Source organism: Etheostoma spectabile, chromosome 3 (assembly GCF_008692095.1).
Source record: "Etheostoma spectabile isolate EspeVRDwgs_2016 chromosome 3, UIUC_Espe_1.0, whole genome shotgun sequence".
NCBI lineage: Eukaryota > Metazoa > Chordata > Actinopteri > Perciformes > Percidae > Etheostoma > Etheostoma spectabile.
This window is the reverse complement of record NC_045735.1, coordinates 31,480,426-31,499,743: the sequence shown is the minus strand read 5'-3', so window position 1 is coordinate 31,499,743 and position 19,318 is coordinate 31,480,426. Positions and strand designations below refer to the sequence as shown.

Below are 19,318 nucleotides of genomic sequence, written 5' to 3'. Positions count from 1 at the left end.
TACCCATGTGAAGAGATTCCTTCTGAGGGAACACAGTGAATCTGACTGCAGTAGATGTGACAAAGGCATAAAAGTTGTGTTAATCCATACCTCTGTTTATATATCCTGTTTCCACACTAGTCGATGGTTGATCTCATACAATCCAATATTCCAAAATGTATTTTTTCCACCACAAAAAACATTTGCTGTTGTTATGTCCTTAGTAATGACTATGTAGAAACAGGCTGTAACCTGACACCACAGTGGAGTCAGCAGAGCTGCAGCTCAGTTCAAGAGCTATGTGCATTGGTAACTAAGCAACAGCGGCCTCTTGAACTTTTGACCTGCTGCAGCCACTGTGGTGTCAGGTCACAGCCTGTTTCTACATAATGCAGTGACATTTTGAACATGTTTAGAGGCTAAAAACGTGTTTAAACTAGCAGGAGGATAACACGGTATAGACAGCACAGATTGTTTTCACTTTTCTCTCTGACAGCACTCCAAATTTCCAAACAGAGCTCCATGTTGGAATCAACCGGAATTCTCCTTTAATAAAAAGAAAAAAAAAGAAGAAGAAGAGACTGCTTATCTTAATGACAGTAAACAGAGTAGCGTTGAAGCTTAGACAACATGTAGTTAGCTATTTCACCAGACTGTTGCCTCCTGACAGATCTCAGGGAAATCTTTTTTCCTGACCCAGTTCGATGTAATAAACTCCTCGGTTCCCTCTTCGATTTAGCCTTCTACTCTAACCCAAAAGATAAGACAGCAACCTCTTCTAGGTCATGTATTGATTACATATGTTGAGGGTAGTTGGATGCAGTTTACCAAAACATTTGTGTTTGTATGGTGCGCCGAGCCTTTCCAGCACAATGCAGGCGGATTAAAATACCTAAGTTACAACTAGGGCTGCAAAATTAAATCGCAACATGGACTAGAGCAATATCCAAATTACAGAAAGGGCGCAATATTAGTTAAAAAGGCAAAATATATGTCAAACAATTCTGAATGAAGTATTGTGGTGCTGCAAGACATCCCGTCCTACAAGCCCTATCTTCCAGACTAAAGAAACATCTTTGTTTGGGACAGGTCCTCTCATAGAGGACACCAATCTAATTTTTATTTTCCTCAATGAGAATTAGAATGATTATTCGCACCAGTATCATGAATCATATCGCAACTGCAATATCAGTCAGAATAATCGCAGTTCCGGAGATATTTTCCTCATATGGTGCAGCCCTAGTTACAACATAGTCTTCACAACAGCACTCACTTATAGACCACCCTGGAATGACTGGAGTACCTTACCATACTACTGGCTCATTGCGTTGTTCTTTCTCTTCCTGAGTGTTTGCTCTTCTGGGCTGACCATCCTCTGGACACACAACACACACACACACAACACACAAAAACATATGAACACAATTATATGTGGGTCTCCAACAACTATGCTATGTTTATTTAAATTTGTTGAAAATATCAATAGCTCAAAAGGAGGTGGAGAGAACTTTAGACCATGAAGGGGTCCGCAGCACAGACACACCCAGTGGAACACCCCCCCCCCAACACACAAAAATATTAGTAACACTACGGGGCAATGTTTTGATGTATGGGCCAGTGATGAGATGTTTGAAGGAATATTTGGACCCATTGCACTGTAACATGATGACAAAGCAAGCTAAAGGGTTGCCATTGTGTGGGTGAAATGCACTTCTTACCACAGGGGTTTCCATCTACATCGTCAAGGAGATTTGCTGTAGAGTTGGCGGTGCCCAATCTGGTGAGGAGCTTAGTTAAGAACACCCAAACCCTGGCCTCTGCAAGACCGATCACTCTCACAACGTATGGACTCACAGAAATCTGTTATGGAGGCTGATCCATGGAGTATGGAAGTGTTTTTATGTCGATAACGTAAGACGTTGAGGGTGTAAATTAATTCCCAGAGGAAATCTTTTTCCTCCATATGGATTTTCCTTGTTTCAACAGCAGTAAAAAAAAAAAAAAAAAAAAAAAAAAAAAAAAAAGCACACAGACAAAACAATATGCATCTTATGTCTGGTTGTTTCACTCTTGAAGGACAAGCATATGTTGAGTTGACTTACTACTATGTCACTTGGAATTATTGAAGCAAAATACTTTATTTGCTGAATTAAAGTATTCCCACTCCAACACTAGAACTATCATAGCCCAGGTCATTAACATGGGGTTTAAAAATTCCGTCATTGTGTATGCCATTTCCCTCCTGCCCTGACTTTTCCTAAATACCTATTCTGCACATACCTATATTGTCATAATGATAGGAATTAAAAAAGTGATTAATGTTGGAACTCAGCCAAATTGATGCATTTGCATGATGGCTGTACAGCACATTGAGACACTGAATGGGACATAGAAACTCACTAACATGCATTTATGATCCCTTTGAATCATCATACTAGTGCCTACATAAACACAAGATATGTAGACACCAAGGTGTGTCAGCCCCATGTGTGCACTACACGCTAGAATATCAGAACCGTTACTAAAGTGACTATTTGAAGAAAACACCAAGGTTTCTAAATTGTATTATTTTCATAGTGTGGTGTGGATGTGTGTGATCAGATGGCAGGTTGTGTGTTGATTGTTGAACTAAAAAGAGAGCGAGAGACAAATATAAATAAAAGGAGACTTTTTGTTCTTACCTTCGACAATGTGTGATAATGTTATCATTCATTATATTTACCATTAAGTTTATTTGCTAAAATAAAAATGCTGAAATTGATCACAATGTGTCAGCATTCAGTTTTATGCCTTCTAAGTTTTATGCTGCAGGCTATGCACTAGCTACAAATTAAACAGCATCACATCCAGATGAGTTTTGCGGTAGTTCCTCTCAGAAACCTTTGTGTGTGTGTGTGTGTGTGTGTGTGTGTGTGTGTGTGTATATATATGGAACTGTAAGACACAACAGTGGGTTCAAATATTTTTTCTAAAAATAGATAACAAAACTGCACATTTTATACCACTAAGAGTCTGGATGCGTTCAGACAGCCTGCGTCCGTTGTCCTACGGTTGGGCAAAAACGCAGGTCTTCCCATTCATTTTGAATGGTGACAGTGCGTTTAGGCTGCAGCTGGGTTTTCCACAGGGGGAGACCCTCAAACTCAACTTTTGGAGAAACACAACCCCAACATCACACTACGGTGGCCAATCATGTAACCGGAGATCAGACTTGTCAGAGTGTTTTGAGACGGTGTGAAAATCCCGTCAAGGAAACAGGAAACATAACTGCCTCTACATTTGCCACAAGAAAGTTTCAAAAAGGTAAAAAACAAAACAGCAGCACAGAACTGCCTGGGAGTTTGTGTAGTAGCTGAGAGTGGTGACGCGTTAATGGCCCATCAGCCATGCAGAAGGACACAGACGCGTCGGGCTTTGTGGTTATAGTTCCCCTAAAGAGCCCAGCAGTTCTAGTGTAAAATGGCATTCAATGGTGGTAACTAAAGATCTGGCTACTTCACTATCTTACAACAAATAAATTTCTAAGCCAGATTGGGTGACCAAGGTTAAGCAAAGGATACGAATGGTGCTTCAGGAGCATCCTCCTTTTTGACTTTTTCCGCTTCGTCTTTTCTGAGAACGTTCTGGCAATTTCAAACAGCTTCTTTCTTGTAGCTGGAAGAGAGAAAACCTCCTAGGTCATTAACTACAAAACAGACACAATTAGTTCCAACTCTGCAAGATACAATTATATAATTAATATACCAATGTTAATGCTAATTGCTTCAGTGATTGTTTCATCCTGTTCTGCTTTTGTGTCTGAAGGCTGCTTAAAAGCAGCAGGAATAAAGAGTTCCCTGTTCCCTAACCCGGTTCCTTTTAAGGATTCGGGTTATTCTGAGTCACTCACTAAACCGAACCAGGTTGTGTGAGTCAGTTGAATCACTTGAGTCAGTATGGCTAGGAATAAGATTTTTTTTTTTTTTTTAAATAGACTCTGTTCTCAACCTAATTGCATTTTAACATATTACATTTATACACCAAACCAGTAGCCTACAGTAAGCCTAGCTAGGCTATGTGTAGAACACTTATTTCAGAAGTGAAAGAATAGCTTTTTTGTATTGATTTTCTTTACTCTCAGCTCGCTCATCTGCTTCAGATCCACTCATAGCCGGCTGATTTGCGCCGAGCCCAAATCAAGAGCCCGAGCCGAGCTTGCAATGTTTCACGACTTGAACAGGTTTACTCGCACGCTGTTCTGCTTGTTGTGCTAACCTCAGCCCCATTGCTCTCAGCCTCGTCTGCCAACTGGTCCGCATCTCTGGCCGAACCTTTAGCCCATTCTAACCAACGAGCAAATGTTAGCTCCTTAGTAGCACGTGTGAGACATTTTGTTTTCTTTACTGACAACTGATAGATTTTCGCCTGAGGTTAGATATTTAGGGGCCAGAGCTTGCTCACCATGGATGGAATTATGATAAAAACACCATGTTGCGCTGTTGTTATTGTTATACAGTACATCCACATGTTGTGCTCCCCACGTCCCCGCACACTCCACGGTCAAGAGCGTAAAGAAAAACACTGACGTAAACAAGAGCTGTACTGTCGAATTACTGTACATTCAAGAGTCAGTCAGTCAGTCAGTCAGTCATTTAAGACCTTTGTAAACAAAATGTAATACTTATTTTTAGAATATTGAATTTAAGACTTAAAGACTTTGAAAGACCCCACGGGAACCCTGTTGAAAAAGGATAACGCAATCATTTGTGAAATATCCGTTGGATTGTAAAATCGGGGGAGACTTACATTTGCCCATGTGTTTGAGTTTGTCTCTGAACAGGGCGTCATCTGACACTGCCTCCAGCGAAGCTGCAGAGTTCTGTTCTCCTGCACACAGACACAGCAACACTGCCCCACTGTACACTCATGTGCTGGCACACAAAACACATCAACTGTAGAAGCAAGTATTATAGTATGATGTCGGGAGAACAATTCCTTGACACAATCAACAAATATCACAGTGAATGCACAGACACAAACACATGCACAGACCTTCAGTAGAATTCAGTGTGCAAAATAGCTGGGCAGAGGAAGCTTGATGAGTGATATCTACCTGTGGAATTCTCCATACTAGATGAATGATTGGACTTTGATTTCTTTGATTCATACTTCAAGCGATCTAAAAACAGAGAGCAGATGTTATGACCACTGATGTGCGGAATCAAGATGTGATGAGCTCTGGTACAAATGGTAAAATACCCAGATTTATAAACCTCCATGTCCAGTGTCTAATGACAGGGGAACATACTTTTAAAATTTGCAGTGTTGCATCATCGACTTGTCTCAGAAAAAGCCTGATTATCGTTAGCAATAATAGGTAGTATGTACGAGTATCTATCTATGTATGTATAAGTATCTATGATCACAAACCATGACTTTAGATTTGGGCTGAACGATTAACTGTTTTTGAATGAAAATTTGAAAGAATGTAATTAGCTAATTGTGTAACATTTGGTTTAACACGTTTTATTCCTCTTCCTTATTATATTCACTGTTCGTTCATTATTTATATTGTTATTAAAAGAAAAACACTAATTGCTGCAATTTCTCATCCTTGCATAATATAGAGCAATGGGTTTTATCTGTAACATACTGAATATTGAACTTTATTTATTTTAGCTAAATAAATAAAAAAAACATGAATTGAAATTCAATCACATTAATTTCTCAAAATCGTTGAGCTCTACTTTAGATGGATGATGAAATGTGCATTTTAGCCATGCGTTTCCTATGTCGGCCTGGTTGTCTTTAAATTCAGAACGGGACTATAATTGAATATTGTAAAAAGAACTAGGCTAAATTATGTTTTTAGAGCAGCAACAGTAACTTTTCAACAGCAAATTATAAAATAAAAATCTCTCACTGGAAACAAGTCAAATCATCAATAAAATAACATTCCTGACATCGAAATACTGAGTTGACGATGACATCTCGTTATTGACGTCTATGATAATACAAATAATTAACGCCAATAATTATTAATGGGGATTTAGCGCTGGAAGAGGGTTAGCGTCATTTGCACTTATGCGCCCTAAAAACCCGGGTTAAAAAAACCTGCTCAAAAAATACTAAAACAATGGAAGCAAGGGCCCTGGTCATACGCTGAAGGATGTAAGAGTATGAAAAAAATGGAGACATGGAATTCATTTTGTCCAAGTAAAGGAAAGCAAAAGATATAAAAAAAATTAACACCAGCAATCTAAAACTTAACACAGCCACTGGGACACCTCAATATATAAAAACTAACAGAATAACATATCATTTTTATGATAATTGAAAACAAGTATTTTATTACAGTAGGTGATTAAACATTACACACAGCATAACGGTTTCCCAGCCAGTGTGTGAAAGATTGAGTGATGAGCGAACCAGAGAGAGAGGAGCTCGCGACACTCAAAACACACAAGCATTAGTTGGTTTTAGGGAAGTAAAAAGGGTTATATTTGGATATTTGGGGGTGGGACGGGTGGAAGGTGGGAGGGATTTTATTTGAAGCCTCTAGGCCGTTGATTGCTGCATAAACTGTGTTGTTCATAACTGGAAATGAAGAACTAAACCTTTTTAGAAAAAAGCACTATATTTGATCAAAAACTATGGACAGTATTCAAACTAAAAATTGAGTGAACAAGAGAGTTAAAAGGCGGGGGGGAGAGCATTTCCCTCGCCAATTTAGGATCTTCGGCAAACGAAATGGATTGGCTGGGGATCACCGTTCATAAAACGAATTATGGACTGCAACATCATGATTTCCATGGAAACATAGTTAACAGTGTCATTCCTGATAGCGCCATTGAGCTACAAGAAACGCTACATTCTCCGGTCTCATTCTCAGAGACCCGATCACACCTACGGGGGATATTGGGGGACCACGGAGTAACCTTTTGTGGCCACACGCCATCAGGCCATGCTAAATGTCGAACCCTGCATGTGGTTTGTAGTCCTACATTTAAAGTTTCATTACTTAGACAAAACAATTATTCCAAAGAGACAAGCGTAGGACTTAAGCATCAAGGCAAATTATGGCAATAAAAGCACAAAAAAAAAAAAAAAAAAAAAAAAAAAAAAAAAAAAAAAGGTGCCCTGTGGAGTTTTCTTGTAAACAAAAGTTATTTGTGGGAGGGACCCGGGCGCTATCAACGGAAGGCTTGTATCCTGTGGACGCGCATGTGGATTTTTGTCATTACTTAAAATTTGTCATGGGGGAGACAGAAACTACCCACTATAGCTTCAACTGTATTTCCTTCCTCCCAAACATTTGCAAAGCTGTTTATTTTAATTTTAAATCCAGCATTGGTAAGTTTATGTTCACTAGCTTGCAGTCTTCTTCCAGCTATGCTGGCACAGTGCAGCTTATCTCAGCACACACCTATAGATCAGTGGGAAAAGTGTGAAAACCTTGGGAGGAGCTAGAGCTGTTTGCTGTATAATTAATTGCCTCAGAAATAATTGTGATTAACAATGTAATAGTCTCTTTTTATTCATTTGTTAATATTTACTTTTGCAACATTAAAGTTTTGAATGAATTCCAGGATACATTTTTTGGTTAAAAAACTGCCTATGACGTAAACCACGTCTATTTATCATATATAATATATAATATATATATATATATGATAATATATTATATATATATATTATACTATATATAATATATATATATATATATATATATTATATATATAATATATTATGGCATGCCGTTTAGGAAATAATATATATATATATGAAGTTTATCCATCTGAATATATGGAATGAAAGTCTGAATATATGGAATGACGTCTGAATATATGGAATGAAAGTCTGAATATATGGAATAAAGTCTGAATATATGGGATGAAGTCTGAATATATGGAATGAAGTCTGAATATATGGAATGAAAGTCTGAATATTGGAATGAAAGTCTGAATATATGGAATGAAAGTCTGAATATATGGAATGAAGTCTGAATATATGGAATGAAGTCTGAATATATGGAATGAAAGTCTGATATATGGAATGAAAGTCTGAATATATGGAATGAAGTCTGAATATATGGAATGAAAGTTGAGAATACATGGAATGAAAGTCTGAATATATGGAATGAAAGTTGGAATACATTGACAGAAATTGTCACCAAAGGGATACCTTTCTGAATTCACTGGATTTACAAAATGGCATCGGCTGAAATAGTCCAATACTTTGTTGAACTGCAGGGTTTTTTTGCAACAACTGGTCATACTCCAAACGACACAAACAGTTTGGAAATTAGATAGCGTCACCTTGAGGATCATATTTCCATTATTGCGACATTCTTAGTGCTTATAAGCAATCCTGTTCAACAAAACGTTGCCGAAAGAACTATGCATCATTCTTGAAGGAATTTATGAGTCTCTTTGGGAGATGTCGGCAGAAGTAACACTTCAACTGGAAGCTAATGGGGGGCACTGGATACGGTTACCAGTATTTTGGCCCGTACATGCTTTTGCCAGAGTGTTAATAATCTCTTCATTGCTCAAAATAGCTGACACTAGATTCCTAGCCGATTCACTCATAGCGTCCACATTTGTTACATCCTGATTAATCAGCCACAACACAAGATGGCGCCAGCGCCGTAATGACGTCAGCTTTCATTCCTAATTCAGACTTTCATTCCATATATTCAGACTTTCATTCCATATATTCAGACTTTCATTCCATATATTCAGACTTTCATTCCATATATTCAGACTTTCATTCCATATATTCAGACTTTCATTCCATATATTCAGACTTTCATTCCATATATTCAGACTTTCATTCCATATATCAGACTTTCATTCCATATATTCAGACTTTATTCCATATATTCAGACTTTCATTCAATGTATTCCAACTTTCATTCCATATATTCAGACTTTCATTCCATATATTCAGACTTCATTCCATATATTCAGACTTCCATTCCATATATTCAGACTTATTCCATATATTCAGACTTTATTCCATATATTCAGACTTTCATTCAATGTATTCCAACTTTCATTCCATATATTCAGACTTCATTCCATATATTCAGACTTCATTCCATATATTCAGACTTCATTCCATATATTCAGACTTCATTCCATATATTCAGACTTCATTCCTATATTCAGACTTCATTCCATATATTCAACTTCATTCCATATATTCAGACTTTATTCCATATCATTCAGACTTTATTTCATATATTCAGACTTTCATTCCATATATTCAGATGGATAACTTCATATATATATTTCCTAAACGGCATGCCATAATATTATATATAATATATATATATATATTATATATATATATATATATATTATATTATATATATATATATATATATATATATATATATATTCCAACAAATAACCACTTTTATAATTACAAGTTGGCATAGCTAAACAAAAACAATTTTCCAGTAATAACCCTTAAGACCTTAGCTATGTTAGCAATTCATTGTGGTTAAACAAAAATTGGTAATTATGTAAAACACTTGACAATAACAATTATGTAATAATTGTTACAGGCCTAGTAGGAGCGTGCAGTGTGCAGGTCAAAAAATCCCCAGGGAACCATTCAGGACAGCAACCTTATAAAAGAAGATCTCAATAATATCTGTCAAGTATCTCACAACCCAGTGTTTCCATTCTAGGTATTATTTCCAGTGACTGTTATCCACCACCTTCACGCCGACATTATAAGCAGAAAATCTGTGTGAAATGAACAACTGTCCACAGTCCTACCTCTCTCCAAGGCCATGAGGAACTCGCGGTTGCGCTGCAGCTCTCTCATAAACTCCTCGTTCTGCAGGAACAGGGCGATGCGCTCGTCATCCAGATACTGCTTCAGCTTCTTGTCTTGCTCGGTAGCTCCGCTTGTCAAACCGGGACCTTCGGTGGACCCTGCGGCTCCTGACAGAGGACAAGACGGTGCGGTCCACTGGCTTATTGAAGAAACGGAGGAAGACGATGAGGATGAAGGCTGGGAAAGACTGCTCTGGGAGCTCTGCTGAGGCAAAGACAGGAAATGGGATTGGTTAGCATCAGGACGACATTTGTGAACATTTTGGAAAATGTTCCCGTCTTTCAGAGTTAGATGAAAAGATGAACATCAATCTCACGTCTGTGTGTTAAATACAGAGCTGAAGTCAGCATGTAGTTAGCCTAGATTAGCATTAAGACTGGAGGCAGAGGAAACAGCTGGCTTGGCCCTGTCCAAAGTAAAAAAAAAATAAAATAAAAAAAAACAACACCTATACTAGACAAAGGCCTAATTTACAGCGAGATTGGGGGGGTTACACCTAAACTATAGTTCCAATACGTAGTGTACTTAAAGCAAATCTTGTCTGCACTCATTTTGTCAAAAGGTACTGTACATTATTGTTTAAAGTGCTCATTTTATGCTTTCTGGCTTTTCCCTCCCTTTCCTTTATGGTGCTACATATCTTTTCTGTGCACGTTATAGGTTTACGAAGTAAAAAAGGCCAATGTCCATCCCAAAGGGCCATACCATTTACAGCAGAAACCACTGTTCACCATCTGCTCCAAACAGCTCTATGGTAATCCAGCAAGGGCTTTCATGTCATGGTTATGTTAATACTGTCCAATAAAGTATTTCACTTTAATTTGTGTAAATAGAAACAGTCCTCTAACCTTCCACAGCAAAACAGAGCTCTTACTTAAATTTTTACAAGACCCTGCTACAGGACCCAAATGACCTATTGGTAATAAATGAGCTGGCTTTCCCCCAGGGATCTGCAAACCTGGTGGCCCCCCCGGGCCTCAGTTGCCCCCCACTGGGCTTCAGCCACTGGGAATTATATTTTTTTTAAACTACAGTTTTTTTATGGCTTGGCTGGAAACTTAGACCTAGTCATATCTTCAAATCTCCAGTAAGCGTTTAGCACTGACTGAATGTAGGGCCACATGGAATCTGTCTTATAGCCTTTTTAAATACTTGTCGGAAAGAACGATTGCCACCGTGCTAAACAACTTTTCTGGGGGAAAGCCTGATGAGCCAGTTTGTTAACTAAAAGTCAGTGATTGATAAGGCAAGATAGCAAAGTTTTTAAACTGCAATGAAAGCCCTTACTGTAGGTCAATAACCATTGGCTGGCCGTCATTTGTTTAATAATCCACTTTTGTTAATGTCGCTGCCGAAGCCTTGGCATATGCATTTTGGCCAGCTCATGTTTCGGTTTATAACGCACTTGGTTTGGAACCAACGCTGCCTGCAATACTGTATTTTATAATGTAAATGGATATTTTCTGCCTTGTTACAAAATGAAGATTTAAGTACATTTTTAAGAGGGACTAAGAAACCAAATGGACACATTTAACATCTGTATGCTGACATTTTTACCTTAATACTTTCCAACTGCTGTGGCAGGATCCGCAAAAAATCGTCTGGGAGATTTCCGAGCAGAGGAGGATTCCAGTTCCGGTAGCTTCTGACCTGCTGGTGACCTGGAGGTGGCTGGGCTTCAAATCTATGTGAGCCAATAGAGGAACAGGACACATTAGTAACTTTACCAACTGCATTAGGTACATTATCAACTTACCTCTACCTTTCTCAAACTTCTTTTAATTATTTACATCCTTTAAATTGCCCACTCACAAAATCACATAGGGTGGTCAGAGAAAGGGAACATCTATTCCCATATTTCATCAACAGAAAAAAAACGAACGTATGAAGAGACACAATGAGTTCAAAGCATGCCTGAGCCCGACCCAGAATACATCTGTGTATTTGCCGCCACACACACCCACACACCCACACCACACACACACCCACACACCTGTTGCGGCGAGCTCGACAATAGAGTTCACAAATACCTTGTAGAGTAGGCTGTTGTGTGGGTGTATTGAGTCTTTAATGACCCTCAGGGACTTTCTAGAGGCACTGCTGGATGTATAGCACCTGCAGGCTGGGCAGCTCACAGACACTAATGTGCTGAGTAGACATGCACCGCAGGAGTCAAACACTCACACACATTGCGGGAGGTAGTCAGATATCCAGCAGCAGTCCCGCGCAGGGCTCTGGGTGAATCCTAATCGCAAAACTACTTAAAGAATTGGTACAGAATTTGGCACAGCCATGGTTCATATTTAATGCAATCCATGAATTGTTCCCCTCACTTTTCATCTAGCATCCCCATTAGCTCAAAAGGTCTATACGTCCAAAATAGACGATGGATACCCGACCCGAGCCCGACGGGACCCGACGGGCCGGGCCGGGTTCAAACAGATTTTTAGAAAGGATGCTAGGGTTCGGGTCGGGCTCGGTCACATCAGCGCGATAAGGCATTGGACATTTTGAATTTAAAACAGCTTATTATGTAGGTAATGGCGCTTGTTGCCCCGTGTGCATTGATGCGCTCATCTGTTGACATTTCCGAATGCCTTCCTACAATTGCTTAATAAAAGCGGGCTTTCCACACAAACAAACGTACATGTGTCATTAGTATGAGAAACAAATGCGATTTTAACTGTGTCGGGCTAGGGTCGGGCTCGGACAGAAATATCTTAATGCCTGTCGGGCCTGGGTCGGGTTCGGTTACTGCTCTGTCGGACGCGGGCCGGGCTCGGACAGAAAAATCCGGCCCAATCCGCACTCTAGTCCAAAAGAGCGGAGCTCCAAGACCATCAGCCAATTCAGCATAGATAGATAGATAGATCTATATATGGAGGTGCCACTTGCTCATTAGATAAACAGTCAAGGTACACTTTGATAGGATTCACTTCCTCAGGAAAGAGGAATCTGCAGATACCGTCAGCAGGACACCAGCACCACCTGTCACCATGGGTGGAGTAGAGAATCAAGGTGTAGCTAGGCAGGCAGCTCCATTTTCCAGGAGAAATCTGTAGCACCACACTACAGTCAAACATGGTGCTGTGGGCTGCGTCCACAACATCAGTGCTGCTGGTCGAGTGTACAATGCCATGGGACGAGGGGTTGGAGGCAGCCCATTAAAAAGGAAGAAGGCAAAGATAATTTTTCTGCATAATTAGGTAGTAATGGCTTTGAGAGAGACAGGACTGTGCATTAATTATAGCATTGTGTTTTCTGAATTGTATTCCTCTTTTTTTCTCCTTCATGCTGTAACAGACGCTGGTAACTTTAATTTCCTTGCGGGAGTCATCCCAAAGAGATTAATAAAGCCAAGTCTAAGTCTAAGTCTAAGGAAAGGCAGCAAAGGGCCCAAGCTGAAATCGAACCCCTGGCAGCGATAGATGGAGTGATGTTTCCCGTTTTCTGTATAGGACTCTGAAACTGCCTTAAAAAAAAAAAACGGACCGACAAGTCTGATTGCTGGTTACATGATCGGCCCCAGCATGTGTGACGTCAGGTTGCGTTTCTCCAAAAGTTGAATCAGTCTAAAGTTTTCACGCGTTCCACTACGTTTCTATTCCGCTCCTCCCTGCAACCCCAGGCCTGCAGCCTAAACGCACTACCCCCATTTAAATTAAATGGATAGACCGGCACTGTCCCAGGACCGTCTAAGGACCACCGCAGTGAGTGCTACACCTTAAGGCACTGGTAGGAGGGCCAGATTACCCGTTACCACCTACAAACCCTCCACCCATTTGATAAAAGTCAGAGGTACACTAATTTGGTAAATAAAACCCAAAGAGAACAAAAAGCCTTCAAAGTGGCTCTAAGGCTTCAGCTCCATCTATGCAAGAGTCCACTCCCTCCCTCCCTCCCTCCTTCTTCTTACCTTGGCGGGGGTGTTGGAGGGGCTTCTGGGTATTTCCTGTCATAAATGTGCATATCGTATGTTGGCGGAGAGTAGACTGGAGGCGGTTCCTCGTCTGAGCTGTCAGGTTCCAGGGTTCTCTCCAGAATCTAGAAAGAAACAGACAGCCCAACACACGCCTTGTTGTACACACACTTGAATTTAAAAAGAATTCCACTTTGATTCCATATTTTGAATTTAAATGTTTGGACATTGTGATTAATCAGCCCTACAGCACACACAAGCTCAAAAAGCTGAAAGCGTTTTCATGCCTGAGTGTTTTGATTGTCTGTTATGAATACAGAAAGGCCGTTAGGAAATACATTATATAGTTTAATGCTTAGCTTGGGATCAAATTCAGTTTTTTCTAAATCAATTACTGCTTGGGTCAGCATAACCTCCAGCAGGTCATGAAGCTGTGGGTCATTGACCTGTGACTGAAGAACCAGCAGACTATTTATCAATCCAGGTAATGTATGACATCACGCATGTTACACAATACTAGGAGAACAGAAGGAACTCTAAAAATTACACCAGCCTGTTTTAATCTGCAGAAAATTGCAAAAACGTTTTTTCCATTAGCTCATTGAATGTAGCAACTTCTCGTGTTCATGTGATTGGGCACCAACTGAAATTTTAAGTTTGACTTGACAAATTGTTCACTTTGTGGTTTACATTTGTTGTTAAAAAAAAACGGTTTTAAAAGAGATTTAAAAAAGGTTTATACATACCAAAGATTGTTGAGATCGTATGCTATGAGCCAGAGCTCCACGTCCATGACTTTCCGTAAAGTTTTCCGACTTAACATTTAAGGACTGTCACCATGGGTATTTGAATTTTTATCCATCTCAAACTGTTTCTGTCTGGGAACCTACCGGTAATAATTGAAATATGGGGTTTGGTTAATATGGTCAATCACCTAATCAAGCTGGGCTTGCATTAAATTCCCCTGTGGTGTTGGTGCTCTAGGACCCTTTCAGTTAAGGCTGGGCAATATATCATTATATCGATGAAGGAGACTAGATATTGTCTTAGTTTTTGGATATCGTAATATGTAATAAATGTTGTCTTTTCCTGGTTTTAAAGGCTGCATTACAGTAAAAAGATGTAATTTTCTGAAGTTACCAGACTAACTATCCTAATATTTACCTTAGTCATTGGATCCACATTGAGGATTATTTCATTGTGAAAATATGTTGTGAAAGCACCAATTGTCAACCCTACATTATCGTCGCAATACTGATATATTTGGTCCCGTTCTTGTGATATCTGCTTTTCTCCATATCACGGAGAACTACTTTCCACTGACCTCTGCTGGGATGCTGTCATCAGAGTCTGAACTGTCATCGGAGCCCTGTCCATCAATGCTCATCTGGAGCAGCTGGTCGATCGTAGCGTCCACCGCCCCGTTATTGGAGCGCAGGACGCACTCAATCACCTCATAGTCCATGGAGGGGAACATGGTCTTGAAGTCCTCCATGGCCTGGTTGAACTCCAGGCGTCGGACCTGCCGGCTGGACCTGCTGTTGTTGAGCTGCCCCTGCCCACCGCTGCCCCCACCGCCACTTCCGCTGCTTCCGGAGCCTCCATTGCTGCTGCTGCGCTTGAACAGGCTAGTCATCCTCAGGGCCCGGCTGCCTCGGCTGCTGCCAACCTACTAATAGGATGGCTCTTCTTTTCTGTCACTTTGGCCACTTCAGTCTCACTTTCTTTCCACTTTTCCCGCACTTAGTTTCTCATTCTACCACAAAAAACATGGCAGCCTTTCTGATGAGAGTTTAGAAAAACTTGTTTCCCCCCCACCCCCCACCCCGATGCTACTCGTTATTCAGCTGCATCCGGCATGGCTGACTGTATTACAGGCAAGCAGGGGCGGGAAGAGACGGGTGGACTCCAGGTAAAGATTAGAGTCAAAATCCGTCAGGATACACACATAGCTACATCCCAGTCATCAGCACCTACACAGAGAGAGAGACCACATACAGTGTGTTAGTAAGAGCTAGCACAAACACAAACTTATTATAGTTCTGTTATCTCTTAAACTACGTCATTGCTTGTCAACGACGACCCAGAGTTTTGCGAGTTTCATTCTACAGTAGCTCACTAGTACCACTAGTAGGTACTGGATCCAAAGAAACCAGAAATCAAGCAGCACAGAAAATCAGTAAATGCAAGATATATTGATTCAATATCGTTATCACAATATCACGTTGCCCATTATTATATCAAGGGGTGCAATATATATCACCTCATTGTTGTTATCGCAATATATCAAAAGTGTCCAATGAGTATGTCATATTTTGTTTATTTTGTGGAGCGCTGCGTCCCATCCGTTGACTGTGTGGCTTAGTTGTGTTTGATTTAGTCCGTTTGAAACTTGTTTCACTGGCCAGTTACCGTGCAACCAGCACACGTTAGCGCATGGGGCCACTATATGACAAACCCTATGTAGCGCGCCATGTGTGTGCATATTTCAACAGAGTGACAGTGTAAGGGAAGAAATAGAAACAGAACAAATCAGAGAGAAAAAAAAAAAAAAAAAAGTTGTGTCCTGTTCTCTTAATTTATTTTATACTGTCCAATCAGTCCAACATGTCCTGTTCTGTAGACATGGTCCTTATTCATTCATATCATCATTCATTCATTCATTCATGCATGTTACACCAGTCCAGTCAGTTGAAACAAAGCTTGTATGTTGTAAGAAAACTTGTTATGAATCTATTTTGATACGTTTGGTAATTTACATGTTTAAATATATTGAAATTAATATCGATATTCGCAACACTAAATTGGAAAATCGGCACTAACATTTTCTTGCTAAATAACGGACTTTGACAAATTTTCAAGAATTGTAGAGGTCAGAAGGGAGAAGCTAGCTGTAGCTTTCTCCTAATCCATTTGCAATGTCTGCTTCTCCCCTCCTTCCCGGTTCACTGTGGCGTTATTGTAGCTGGCGGCTGCCCAGTGCCACATGGCAGTGCCAGGCCCCATCCACAGCTTATAAACAGAGCCCCTCTCTTAGACTCCCATTGACTAAGAGTCTGGCTTTGATGTAAACAAGATGCCCACCCTAAAAGCGTTAGGCGCATGTGTGTGTGTGTGGTGTGTGTGTGTGTGTGTGTGTGTGTGTGTGTGTACACAAAGCAGTGTTTCCCCTAGGATTTTTTCTCCCCCAAACAGCGCTCACAGCAGATGAGGTAAATAATTGAGAAATGAAGAAAGAAAAAAAAAAAAAACAGCCAATGCGCTCGTTCACAATCATTAAGTTGTTTCCTGTATATCGGTAGTTTCATTTAAAAGAAATAATGACACTTGAGTAATTTCTGTATAAAAAAGGGTCGAAGACGGTCCTATTTTTACACTTGTAGAGCGGATCTATGCGGACCATCCGCACCACCATGCGCTGCTCTCATGCCTGTTGCAGCCAGTTTCCTTGATTAAAGTTAAACACTGACCATGGCTGTGGTTGAAAAGTAAAATCACCTCCTCGATGGTAAATGCCATGAGGTCAAGGAAAGGTGTGAGGGAGAATTTAAAAAGGAATTGGATAAGACAACCGTGGTGCGAGGGGAATGCGACTGCCCTTCCACCCAGCTGTAATCATGCGACGGCGGATGTTATTGTCGTGGGTCTGCCAGTGCATCTGGATACTACGTCCTGTGCCTTCTAAACGTGAGGTTTCACGCAGGCTTAATAAAACGTGAACAACTGTGTACATTTTACTTCACTTACCCTTCTTATTCTGCAATAATTATGTTGTTTCATGTGAAGCACCCACCGCATGTCTTTCGTTATTATAAAACACTGCGCTGTTGGCTGTTTCTTGTATGAAAAGGTGTTCAGCAAATAAAAGAAGTTGGATGAAAATAATTGTTACGTGTATGCAAGAAAATCAGAACACGTCAGAACTACGAATCTACTGTAGGCTACATATTTTATGTTATAAGGGTTAGATGGTTGCGGGTGGGTGACAGAAATACATTATTACTAGGGACAATATTCTCTAAATTGTAAACAGAGCAGAGGAATTACTTTGATATTACTTTGATAGTTGAGTTTAGAGTCACAGAGCCTCTGTGCAGCAGCCGGGTTTACCGCCAATTAAATATATGCTTAAAAGAACTTTTTTTAGAAAAAAAGCCGTCTGCTCCAGCAGTCAACAACGCCACTCCGTCGATTACTTCATGAGCTAAAAGTGGAGTTAGGTTTTCTTTGTCAACTTTCTAATTAGTTTTGCAGTTTAAAAATGTCCCACGATATCAGCTACAGTGACATTACTGGGTGCATGGAAACATTTACAGTTACTCATTATTACAATAAATCTTTGAAGAAACACGTATACATCACTACAACGCATCATCTAAAAGCAGTAGCCTATACAGCCTATACCTACACTACAGAAAGAGGGCAATTAGCTTATTTGGGTTGGTGTGGGTGGAGTGTTTCAGGTAATTTATTTTAATGCCATCGGAGCAGATTTGCGCAGTCTCACATAATATTCCTACTTTTATACATGGTCATAATAATGTAGTCATATCTGTAGTGTGTTTTTAAACAAAACATACTGTATGCATTGAAATAAGCCATGGGACAAACAGGTAACTTGTTTCAGACTTTACTCTGGGCTATAAATAAACTAATGTTTGGCACATAGTGTCATGTCACATGTTGGAGGAGAGTAAAGTTCTCACATTACCCGGTTCATTAAACTACTCAAACAGTCCCATAAAGGACATGCCTTATTAGGCCTATTAGATGTGATGCAATGTCTCACTGAAAATAAAATGCACACATGGTGCTTACAGGATTATGGTGCTCCCGTGCACTATATGTTAATTATGAACGTGAAATGGTAATGTGTCGCTTTAAAATTTTAACATGTGGGATGGCATTATCTCCTTTCCTTTTGTAAAGGATGGCCCAGTGTGTCCTATGCTAAATGTGGTAACAAAACGAAGCAATAATGCACTTTTCCTTTTCATTTTAATTTTTACATCTCAAACGGCTCTTATGGCAGCCACATAACTACTTCAGGGTCATTTCTCTCCGTTAGGAAACTTAGTAAGCAAATTTGCCTATTCAACCGCAGCCCAAGGAGACACTAAATGAGTGTGATACAGGAACTGAAAATAGTCTCATTACTCTGTTGACTTATAAAACATTACTTAAAATGGAGTAAGACCTAACCCTAAAAGGCACTGGTCGGGGGCCCTGACCAGAGATCTACTCACAGGGCATCTGATCAATCACGTTTCCACTACAAAACTTATAATGGCCACCATGCTCAAGCTGAACCACGGCTGCAAAGTTGTTTCTCTTTAACATATTAGCCAACTAGTTAGCCATCTCCAAGTGTCCCAGTGTCCCAGTGTCCGCTGTTGCCCTGGCAGGAGTGAAGAAGGACGGTAGGCTTCGTGCTGCTCCTGGCTAATTTCAGGTAAAGACTGTTTTGGCGTATGTAGCAACGGTTTACATATCCAGTTTCCCGTTTTCAGTGATGAATAGATTACTGCCGCCTGCTGGCATGAAGTAATTTCCTCCTGCGCAGGCTAAAAACATACATGCTAGTCTTTG

The 19,318-nt window shown here is 40.1% G+C and overlaps 1 protein-coding gene across 4 annotated transcripts in view; it reads right to left on the bottom strand.

Moving 5' to 3' along the window:
* LOC116676400 (CUE domain-containing protein 1) overlaps positions 1–19,318 on the bottom strand; it is a 29,975-nt gene that overhangs the window by 5,360 nt on the left and 5,297 nt on the right. For 3 of the 4 annotated variants that reach the window (XR_004328694.1, XM_032507532.1, XM_032507533.1), the window contains exons 2-10: positions 15,054–15,702; positions 13,727–13,854; positions 11,368–11,494; positions 9,750–10,014; positions 5,072–5,137; positions 4,765–4,845; positions 3,540–3,633; positions 1,698–1,756; positions 1,288–1,354 (exon numbers count right to left, since the gene is read on the bottom strand). Coding sequence is in view for 3 of the 4 variants with exons in the window: in XM_032507532.1 (XP_032363423.1) it covers positions 1,288–1,354; positions 1,698–1,756; positions 3,540–3,633; positions 4,765–4,845; positions 5,072–5,137; positions 9,750–10,014; positions 11,368–11,494; positions 13,727–13,854; positions 15,054–15,365 (1,199 nt within the window). In the remaining variant the exon portion in view is untranslated. The remainder of the gene's footprint in view (positions 1–1,287; positions 1,355–1,697; positions 1,757–3,539; positions 3,634–4,764; positions 4,846–5,071; positions 5,138–9,749; positions 10,015–11,367; positions 11,495–13,726; positions 13,855–15,053; positions 15,703–19,318) is intronic. The other variant, XM_032507536.1, reaches the window with a different exon arrangement.